The sequence below is a fragment of the Globicephala melas genome, chromosome 2 (genome assembly GCF_963455315.2).
Source record: "Globicephala melas chromosome 2, mGloMel1.2, whole genome shotgun sequence".
In the NCBI taxonomy this organism is placed as follows: Eukaryota; Metazoa; Chordata; class Mammalia; order Artiodactyla; family Delphinidae; genus Globicephala; species Globicephala melas.
Window position 1 is genome coordinate 1674957 of NC_083315.2, and position 11806 is coordinate 1686762.

General features: G+C 42.9%; 1 protein-coding gene across 1 annotated transcript; it reads left to right on the forward strand.

Annotated features, from left to right (window-relative positions):
• The first annotated feature begins 1570 nt into the window (after positions 1–1570).
• LOC115839956 (lysozyme-like protein 1) lies at positions 1571–10842 on the forward strand. Its single transcript, XM_030832299.2, has 4 exons — positions 1571–1709; positions 2205–2363; positions 9915–9993; positions 10773–10842. The coding sequence occupies exons 1-4, from the start codon at positions 1571–1573 to the stop codon at positions 10840–10842; spliced, it is 447 nt and encodes a 148-aa protein (XP_030688159.1).
• Positions 10843–11806: the final 964 nt, after the last annotated feature.

Below are 11806 nucleotides of genomic sequence, written 5' to 3' on the forward strand. Positions count from 1 at the left end.
TACTCTAATGAAGCCACTGTCCCAAAGAATCAGCAAGGACAACCCCTGGCTTGAAGGATGTAGAACTTTGTACTTGGGGCCAGCACTGCTGCGGGGTTTTGTTTTATTTTGATTTGTTTGAGACCAGTGAGATTCTAAGACAAGGGGTGGAAACCATCTGAATTTGTAAGCTCTGTGTCATAAACCTCGTTGGTCTCCTTCTCAGTGCCTGGCACAATGCTAGGTTATAACTCACTGCTATACCCCAGGGACTTTTGCTATAAAGGGCCAGATAATAAATATTTTAGACTTCGTGGTCAATACGGTCTCTAACACAACACTCAACTGGAAAAAGCAGCCATATGCAATATATTACTGAATGGGCGTGGCTATGTGCCAATAAAACTTTACTTACAAAAGCAGACCTAGTTAATGACCCTTGCTACCCACCGGTATGTATTCTAGATACCCCATCTGAGATGTAGTCACCTTATTGCTTAATTACTTTAAAGCCCCCATAATGATTCTCCCTCTGGCCTTGCTGAATACTCAGCCCTGGTTTTAGCCTCACCTCTCAGTGGGAAAACTTAGCTCCACGAGGAGAAATTAACAACTCTAGAAACTTCTAGGCAGATAAAGAAAATGATACTGGATGAAAATATGTATGAATATCAGGTTCAGTATGAGGAACAGTATTCAGAAATTTCACTCCACCCTCATCCCAGCAAGGTTGTTCTATTTGGGGAAGACAGATTCCTTCAAGAGAGGAATCACTTCTGGAAAACCAGTAGCCAATGGGGCATGGACCTCTTGATCCTACTCCCATTTTAAATAATTCGGTGGGATCTCTTTACGCCCTCTCCACTCCCACCGCCAGCACTTTCCTCCTCTTTTTGACCCACAGTCACCCACCCCGTCTTGCTCCTCAGCTGACACCCGACTTTTAGGAAGGCCCGTGAAACAGTGATGGAAGAAACCCAAAAAACATTGCATTTGCAATGTAACACTGATATTTTTGAAGCAACATTCCCACATTTGGAAAAGTACCAAGGAAAGAGAAAGGAAGAAGGATAAGGTGCTAAATCTTCTCCCTTTAATAAACCTCCAACAATAAATCTTAAAGTGGTCCATGTAGACCCATGTATATTTCATCTCAGGCTGAAACTGAGGTGTCTGTTTCCACGTGCATAGGGAATGGTTACCTCTTTGTATTCTATTTTTTGTTTTGTTTTGTTTCATAGAGTTAAAATGGGAATCCTAGAAATGCTTCACACTCTGTGGTTCATCTGGACGTCAATTGAGGGTTAATTTCTTTGCACGCCTGGTCCCAGGAACATAGCATTTACTTGAAAGTAATCATGTAGAAAGGGTTAGAGAGCCTGCACTCACCCTTTCCCTGTACTGTGTACTCACTGCCCTTGGTTTTTCCCTGATGCTGGCTCTGAATGTTCACAAGTGACAGGAGACATCTAGGCTGGCAGATTTCGAAGTTCTCATTGGCAATAGACTTAGTCTCAGGAATCAGGACAAAGCAGGGCTGTCTGATGTGGTCTCTCATTTTTGACAGGTTCTGCCTTCAACAGGCCTGGGGATGAAGGCTGCTGGTACTTTGGCCCTGATGGGCTGCCTGATCACAGTCGTTGAACCCAAAATCTACACTCGCTGTAAACTGGCAAAAATATTTTCGAGGGCTGGCCTGGACGATTACCGGGGCTTTAGCCTTGGAAACTGTGAGATTTCTCCCTTCCTGTTCTCTTTCTTCCCTTGGACTCTCCCTTGAGATGTCAAAGGCCCCATCCACACTCACTTCTGTTTGCTCCCAGCCTGTCCATGCTCTGCCCAACAGGGACGGCTGCTGGCTGTTCACATGTCCTTAACTGCTGCTCTCGGGGGCTTCTCTCCTCCTCCCTGCCCCTCTTGTCCTCACTCCTGGAGTCCTGTACAAATGACACCAGCAAGGGAAGGGGAAAACACCACCATTCTTGCTGACAGTGTAGGGGGCAGACCTGACGTTTAGTCTAGTCCAAACTCAGCCACTGACTATGTGTGCCACCCTGCCCATCCTGTGCCACTCGGGTTCACTACCAGCCCTGACCCTCCCCAAGCTTTGTTGGGAGCAGAGCATGTTCCCTTAACATGTATAAGGGAACTCTCCCCCTCAGAGCAGGGTTGGAGAAAAAAATGCTTTTTTTTCCCCTCACATTTCTGGCTTTTTCTCCCTCTAGGGATCTGCATGGCCTACTACGAGAGCCACTACAACACCACTGCTCAGACTGACCTGGAGGACGGGAGCACCGACTATGGCATTTTTAAGATAAACAGTTACACGTGGTGCAGACGTGGGAAGCTGCAAGAGAAAAATCACTGTCATGTGGCCTGCTCAGGTATGCTTTTGACTCTACAGATATTATCCGTAGGGATAGACGGGGAAGTTGATCATGGAATATCCACACACCTTCTGCTTTAACCAGAATTTGGAGTCCAGATGTGCAAGTAGGTCTGCGCTAGGCTAGTAACTTATTCAACAGTTCCCCAAGGTGACACTCATGATCCTGTGGCCTACTTGTCCAAAGATGACTTTTACCTTCTAGGGTGGTTTTTATGAAGCCCACCACAAAAACAGGGGCCTGGATAAATGACCTTACTACCCTTTCATGCATAGAAAAGTTAAATATATGCATTAAGAAGGAAAAAGCTGTTCACCAACTGCTTTCCACCAACTGTTTTCCATAGCAATTCACTCAATACATGCAGTTTACGTTTCTTTGTACAGAATGAGACAAATAAATTCACTTCACATAGCACTTTGTAAACAGTAGAAATGACGCTAGAATTCACTTCCAGGTCTTTCACTTCAATCACTTGAGAAATATATGTGTGCACAGAACTGAGCATAGCAGGACGCATCCAACACGAATTCTGGCGTTAGGGAAGAGAATATGTGCTTATACGAAGTTCGATAAATGACTGTAAACAGGTGTGGGCTTCCAAGGAAAGAGATATTATTAATAAAGTCATGGGAAGCTTTGTAGACATAATGATATTTTATCTAAGATTTGGAAGATAGGTAAGATTTGGATATTCAAAGATAGAGAAATGTCATTCCAGGTAAGGAGAACAAAAAAGCAAAAAGGTGCATGAAAAATAACAGGACATGTGGTTGTAGAGGTTGATGACTACCTGACCACAGAGGACCTTGGGACCCAGGCTAAGGAGCATACACTGATTCTGCCTGCACTAGGAAATCAGAATAGGTCAGTTGATTCAACATTGCTTCAGAAAAATTAATATGCAAGCTGGGTGTGAGACAGATTAAAGAAGAGACGATTTAAGTGAGAGATAAAAAGACCTGAATGATGGTCATGGCTGGTGGTATGGAGAAGAATATGCAAGGGACACTCAACGGTAGAAGGATGGAGTGAAGTAAGTGTTTGTCTTGTTTGCTCCCCCTCTAGAAGGTAAGCTCTGTGAGGGCAGAAGTTTTATCTGTTTTGATCACTGGTGTATCCTCAGTGCCTAGAATGGTCCCTGGCCATTGTTGGAGCTCAAGAAATATTCATTAACTAAATGAATGTAGGGAAAAAAGCAAGGGTGAAGACAAAGAGTGATAAAATTCCTGAGGAGCAGGAAATAAACTTTTATTTCTCTTGGACACATACAAGATAACCAGTACATAAGTGTGAATGTATGAATGATGGAACACTATGTTAATTTACCTAATAAGTTGTCCCTACTCCTACAATACTATGGAATGCTCGCTACCTCCTGACCAATTGTTGGTCAACCCTTAATTTAGAGCATTCTTTTGTTGAGCCAAAATCCATGTCCTTATAGCTTTCTTCCATTAATACTAGTTTTTCCTTCTGGATTTATTCAAAACAGATTTTCTCTATTTTATACACAGCAACTTATTAAATGTTTGAAAATAATTAGTAAGTATTTCTCATCTTCAATTCTTATCTCCAAGGCTCAAACATTCAGTACCTTCACTTGTTACAGGTTTGACTTTTAAACTCCTTCCCTTCTTGGTCACTCTCATTAGCATCTCCTATGAGCTTGCCAATAGAGTCTTCTAGTTAAACATGGTGGTTGGCTGTGTATATTGTTAGAAGCTGGAAAGTGAGAGGACAAATGGTGACTAATTTAGCAATTAGAGAATTGCTAAATCCTGAATCTTAAACTGACCATGGGAAAGCCAAGAAGCAACCACAGGATCCCAAAAGGGCTCAGAAATTAGCAGCACCAGCTACTTCTGGAAACTGGAGGGAAGGCAGGTTGACAACAGGATGATCAATTGGAAATCCAGTTAAGGAGCAGCTGATTCCCCTCCTGATTCCATTCATGTATTGACTGCTCCTCCTCAACCCTGGCAGGATACTGGGGCTCTCTCTCCTGGACAGGATAAGTAGAACATCTCTCAACTGAGAGACCTCGCCAACATTTGAGTGTGAGAGCTCCATACGAAACATGGAGTTAAGTTTCTGTAGTCCCAGTCACCTTCCTTCACTCCGATCCTGGAATGTTGGCAACCAGCCTAGCCTCTCCAGAAGAGAAGACCTTGTTCTGGGGAATCCAGCCAGATGGAAAGGAAGTAACTGAAGTGGGACTTCCCAGTGAACAAACTAGCTAGATCTCCCTACAGTGAGATGCACAGTTGAAAATCCCCACCTCTGTGTACAGAACTCCTAATCAGCTTTTTAGTGTCCCTCTCCTAAATAAGTGCAGATAACTAAGGGGCATTAGACTTCATAGGAGTGTCACTGACATGAAAGAATGAGACCACCACCACCACCAACAACAACAACAAAAACCAGATAAAAGTAACTTATTGAAAGCAGAGATTATGCTGGGAAATGAAAACTTCAAAAAGGAACTATCATTAATATCTTTGATATGTTTACATTTATAGTGAATTTCTCATAGACAGCATATAATTGGGTGTTGCTTTTATAGCCAGTCCAACAACTTCTGCTTTTCAACAGTAATGTTTAGACCAGGGAACTTTTTCTGAAAGGGACAGATAATAAACAGTTTAGGTGTTGTGAGCCTTATAGTCTCTTTTGTAACTATTCAACTCTTCACATAGCACAAAAGCAGTCACAGACAATACGTAAATGAATGGGCATGATTGTGTTCTAATAAAACTTTATTTACAAAAACAGAGGTTGGGCCTGTGGGTCCTACATAGTTTGCTGAACCTTGATTTTGATCATTTATATTTAATGTAATTGCTGATATGATTACTTTAAAATCTACCATCTATTTGTGGGATCTATCCATCTATTCTTGATTTATTTTTCCTGCCTTCTTTTGGATTAATTGAATCTTTCCAGTATTCTCTCTTATTTCCACCACTGGCTTATTAGCTGTACTTCTGTTTTATTTTTAGTGGTTCCTCTAGGGTTTACAATATGCATCACATTCTACCTTCAAAAAACATTATACCACTTCACATATAATAGAGTTGACTCTTGATTTTCTCGGGCTCCTTGTAGGTAATGTGTCCTTTTTCCTCTAGCTCCTTTTTACAATTTCCTCTTTGTCACCAATTTTCAGCAATTTGATCACAAATGTCTGGTTTTTGTGTGTGTTTATCTTGCTTGATATTCGCTAACATTTTGGGTCCCCGAGTGGATACTTTTTTAATTTCTCCTTCTAGGAGTCTAATAACACATGTGTTAGATCATTTAATGTTTTCCTATAGGTCACTGAGGCTCTTCATTTTTTTTTCAGCCTTTTTCGATTTCTTTGTTTTTTCTTTTTCAATTGTTTCCACCACTCTATGTTCAAGTTCTCTGATCTTTCTTCTGAAGTGCCTAATCTATTAAATTCACCAACTGAATGTTTCATTTCAGGTAATGCATTTTTTCAGTGCTAGGTAATTATTTTATATCTTTCATTTCTCTCATTTGATTCATGTTTTCCTGTAAGTCCTTGATAGCAATAAACATATTTATAAGCATTGTTTTAAGTTTCTTGTCTGCTAATTCAATCAACTCTGTCACTTCTGGGTCTTCCCTTTGACTGATCTTTCTCCTGGTTATGGGTTACATTTCCATACCTCTTCGTACACGTGATCGCTTTTTATTGGATATTAGACAGCATGTGTATTACATTGTTGAGTGTCTGGATTGTGTTGTCTTCCTTTAAGGATTATTGAAGTTCATCTTGGCAAGCAGTTAGTTCTGGTCAGGGATGTTCTAGAGCAGTCATTATGGGAGGGCTAGTTCAGCCTTACTCTCAAAGTATTTCCCTTTTAGCCTCTCTTGAATATCCTAAGGTTCAGCAAAGCCTCTCTCCTCTGACCAGTCAGAAATCATGTCTCCCAGCCCTGGCTGACCCCTGCAATTGTTGAGGTCCCTCGCAACAGTTCTCTGACTAGTCTCATGGAGTTTTACCCTCGACATGCCCGGTTTGGTCTTCAGCCAAAGACTCAGTGGCATCTCTCTGCAGAGCTCAGGCGTGCTCCTTTTGGTGACTCCTTCCTCTCAGGGACCCTCTCGACAAATGCCAACTGTCTCAGCCTCTCATCTCTGTCTCCTCCACGTAGACTGCCATCTCCTGTCTGGGTTTTACCTTCAAGGTCTGGAAAGTGGCACTGGGCAGACGGTCACAGCAGTCACAAGGTGAGCCTCGTCTGGTTTCTATCTCTCAAGGATTCTGCATTCCCTGTTGTCTAATGCCTGAAAATCATGATCACGTTTTGTCTAGTTGTCTAGTTGTTTACAGTAGGAGAGAAAATCTGCCGCTCACGGCCGTGCTTGACTTTACATGCAGTTTACTGATTGAGGATTGTCCAATGTTGTGCCAGTTAAGGAAGTCTGGGGTAAATGTATATCTGCAAGACAACCATGGATTCTCAGAAATTAAAATGTTAGATGGTTCGTGGTTAGAGGTGAAGGATCACTCATATCTGTTTTCTCATCGTCAACAGCCTGGGATTTTTAGGGACAGCTTTAAAATAGAAAACAAGATGTTGGTTTTATACTCTAATCACCCTCTATGACCGGCCGCCCCCAGCCTCAGGCCAGAGAGGCTGTACTTAGGGACAATGTCATTCTGTCCCATGGATTACAGAAGTAGGGACATTCGTCATGAGAACCTAGAAACAAGCTAGCATTAGAGTGTGTGTGCAAGGTAGGTGACACCTCATGCATGTACAGAATACATGCACCTCACGCCCACCTGCTGAAGCTACGTGCTCTTGTTAGTACCAGACCAAACCATATTCCTCAGATTGCTGCGGCCTTCCCAAACTATTTGGACATAATATTTGTTATATATACATATATAGAAATATAAACATATCTATGTATACACAAACTCACATACCTATAATAATGTAATAGCAATCTTTATTTCCCTCCAATAACTTAGTCCTCATTAAAATAAGAGATGTTTAAGAAAACCATCATTGCCCCCTGCATCTAGGCTATAGCCCACTTACATTAATCTCTATTTCTCATATCAGCCTGGCATCTGAGTTGGCCATTGTCACTTCAGAGAGTACGAGGAGATGTAAATTCTGGGTCAAGGTAGTGGTATTTCCATTGGGGGCCAGGACTATGCTGGGGAGAGACAGACTTTGCAGTAGAACTCAAAGTCTTTTACCTGAAAAGAACGAGTTCTTTTTGTGTAGATTGTTGCTGTTTTCTTTTGTTGGATGGGGGAGAATAAATGATTCCATGGAACGATGCTTTGATGTTCAACCTAACCCTTTCCTTATCTGTGTTTGACTGGACAGAATTGTCTATTTGAAGTAAATGGAGCAGAAGCCATTCTTGGCTCGCGTGCTGGTACATACCTGCTCTCTGGGCTCGTTTCTGCCCCTCTGCTGCCCCTCTGTGGCAATTTCACTGGGTTTCGCACATCTCAGCCCCGTGCCAGGTCCTTTATTCCCCAGCCCCGACCTAGCTTAACACATTATCCTAAGGAAATTCAAACTCACGTCCAACTTGCACTTGCAAAACCTCTCAGTTGTGCAACAAAGTGGGACATTGACAAACACCTTCCACGATCTGTATGACCCAGGCCTGCAGTACCTACGCCTCCCACCAAACCGTGCACAGCATCTCCAGACGGGCAACCTGCCGCACCGCAAACACGAGCTTTGTTCTCTGCGTGCTGGCCCCAGGGCTGCGCCGAGGCAGATCTAACAGCGTACACTCTGCTTCTTCCCTACTCTGTGTAATCTGTGTCCTGCCATCCCTGGAGACCCCAGAGAACCCACTTCTCCTAGGAAACAGGCCCCAACCACGTTCAATCACAAACCGCAGTGTCTCAAGCACTCATCAGGAATGTATGCACATGAAATAAAGTGTTTCTAAGTAATCTGAACTTGTATTAGATACCAAGCCCTTAAGTTTGGATAATAATTACTTGAAAAATTAATGAAGTATTTATACTTTTATTATCGACTTTGTTAGCAGACGGTGTTGCACAGGCGGGAATCTTGTTGCAGTAGCTCTGTTGGAAGGAAGTAGCCTTAGGTTTGAAGGCAGACTCGCTTACTGGGTGTGTGACCCCAGTTTACAGGGATGCTAATGGCTGTAGCCATGGTAATCCTGTAGTATGAGGGAGATAATGCATGAAGAGGCTTCATACGTGCTGGACATAGGGTACATTTTCCATAAAGGTCAACTAATAGCAATAGCTATTGTTATAAATAATTCTCTTCCCAGAAACAAGGCAGAAGACTTTTATAAGCTAATAAAGCTTTATTTGCTTTCCAGAAAAGTTGAGTCCATTACACTTCCATCAGCAAGAACTCAGGAGTGCATATGTCATTGCACCCTTGTCAATATCGAGCGTTACCCAATGCCTACAAAATCTCTGCTCAGTTGTTAAATAGAAATTCTGTCAAATGGTTTGGGTTTTTGTGTCTTGGATTGGTGGTTGTGGTGGGCGTGGATGTGGATTTCCCAGGTTCCCCTCAAAGGAAGGACATTTGGTCCCAGCTGCATTTGTGTGATTTGCGCACTGTCTACCGGCACCTGCTCGGGTGTCAAGAGCTGCATTCCCTAAGGTCCCGTGGGCAGCCAAACCCGGGGAGTGAGTGCAGCTGGGGTATAAAAACTGGGCCTCAGAGGGGTCCAACCTGGGCAACTCTGATGGGCAACATTCACCACAGGCTCAAGGCCAGGGGGTGAGGTTTGATGGGTCTAGATCACAGCTATGGTCTCCGCCTGCCCAGCCCTGCTTCTGCCCGTTTCTTCTACAGGTGTGGATCCCTAATAAACACCTTGCACTCCAAACCCATCTCAGCAACTGCTTCTGGAGAAACCAACCTGCAACAGAAATGATGTTGGACTTTTTTTTGTTTATCTGCCTTTTTCTGTCATGTTTGTGTTGAGAAGGATTTTGAGACCACTTCTGGTGAAGCAACGTCAATGAACACATTTTCAGTTGAAAGATTTGTTACATCTGAAAGCCATAGAAAAAGTAACAAAGGCAAAGATTGATGTATTTGACATAAAACTTAAAAATTTCTACAAAGAAAAAGAAAGAAAAGAAAATTATTGCACAAACCAGAAAGTTACAATAGACAAAAGTTTAATAATTATCTATAAAGAGATGTTCCATGTCAAATTAACACAAGTAAAGAAAACACTGTACTGTCCTCTCTCACTTGTGTGTTTCTTTAAGACATAAAAAACATTTTCCTGTTGTGTTTTCCCTAAACACATTTCCAAAAACCTTTCAGGGCTGGTCCATTCCTCTGAAACACCAAGGAGTCTGAAACTTTAAGATGTGGATGGTCTAGAAACAAAAACAGTTCTTTGATTTGTGAAGAAGTGTAACAAAAATAAGGATACGGCTCATGGTTCTTCCAACCCGCCTGCTCCAAAAGCAGTGAGAAAAGTGAAGAAAATCTGATTCGGGTCTCCCCAGCTCCAACAATAAAATCTCAGCTAACCCTCTACTCTCTCTTACAGACTTGATCACTGACGACCTCACAGATGCAATTATCTGTGCCAAGAAAATTGTTAAAGAGACAGATGGGATGAACTACTGGTAAGAGTCTTTCCTTGGGAGACAAACTGATGTGGGTGGAACCTACAGTTCATCACTGCTGCAGGGGATGGAGACAAGTTCACCTATGCAGAGTGGTCCAGCGATTTTCATGTGACCTAGTCTATATCCTCCTCTATTAGGGTGTGGATGTGCAGTGAACCTGGTAGAAGGGATTAGTATATGGGGAGGAGAGGTGGTAAGGAGTCAGAATAATTTGCAATTGCCTTCGTGTTCCAAACAATGAAGAGAGAGGTGCATTCTCACGTAAATTGGAGAGCATCCGTGAAGACAACACACCAGAGGAAAAAGCTCGAGTTTGCCCTAGATTTGGATAAGGTTTTGGAAGTCTATGGCAGGGAGAGGAAAATGACCATGTCAGTTGCATGAGAAATGGACAGGAAACTTCCCCAGGTTGTGCATGAGACATGGCTAAGCTGGCGCCCACCGTCATCTCTGCAGCTGTGTTTCTTGTGAACGTTGTTAATCAGGTCACTCACTTGGGGATCCCAAATTTTCAGAGATGTGGATGTTTAACAAAATGACCCATCCTTATAAAAGTTGCTTACTTGTTGCCAAGGCTAATATGGGCTCTAGGAAAAAACCAGGGAGAGGAAAGTCTTAACAAGGCAAAAAGATGAAGTCCTTGGATCTCAGTAGCAAATGACACTGAAACCTGGGCACCACGGGTTACATGGGTTAATTGTCTATGGTGTTTGAACCTCAGAATATTTGGATTGTCATGCTTTTCTCTGTTGTTCCTGCTTCCCTCTCCTCCTTAGGCAAGGCTGGAAGAAGCATTGTGAGGGCAAAGACCTGTCTGGGTGGAAAAAGGGATGTGAGGTTTCATGAACTGGACTGACACCAAGGATGTTTCACAACAGCCCCCTAGGATTTGTAAGAACAGTCGTGTCATCTTGTCTCCCTTCCTCCTAATAGTCCTTCTAGAGTTGGAGAGGGAAAGTTAAGCTATATTTTTAAGGAAATAAATAGTTCCATTTAAATGTCTTGACTTTACCCTGACTAAATTTCAATGATGTCATAATAGCACATGGTTAAGACTTGAAAAGTCACCTACAGAATGTTCTAGCCCTGGAAGGAACAAGCTTCTCTTCTTCACTGTAATAAGTCCTGATTCCTGTGGCCCTGAAATGGCTGCTTATTTTAAAAATACGCTTCCCAGGTCAAGGAGAACGCTGGAGGAATGTTTGCTGACCTCTGTCCTGGAGCAGTAAGCCCTTCTTCTCCTGGTCATCGGATGAATAGCCCTTCCTCAGCTCATCTCTGCCAGAGAGAATGTTCCTGATTCCTCCAGGCAGTTATGATGGGTATTCTAATCGGACCAAATAGATGAAGTTGCAGCTCTTAGCCCCAGGGTTCCCCATGTTATTCCAACATCCATTTAAATTAAACCTATCAAAAACCACACTTACATCCTCATGACAAAATTGTTTTCAGACTTAGACCTACAGATTTCATTAGTTTGCTCGGAAACTGGCCTGACTAAAGATATTTCATTAGCTGGAACAGTGGGCTGAGGAGTTCAGATCCCCAGAGATATTCCCAGGATGCCCTCTGCTCCATGCAGGGGTGGCTCCTCTACAGCGCAGCTCCACTCTGCTGAGCTTTGCCTTGTCCATCCTCTGTCCTGCTAGGGTTAGAAGTGGTTGGGCCTGTGTTGTCGGAACCTTAGAGTCAGGTTGAACGCAATCTGGCTGTGAGAATGCACCAAACTGAGGTTTGTTGGAAAAACGGTTATGCCTGCAAATAAGTTGCCCACTTAGAAGAAAACCCCCACGAGTCAGACTGATGGTCT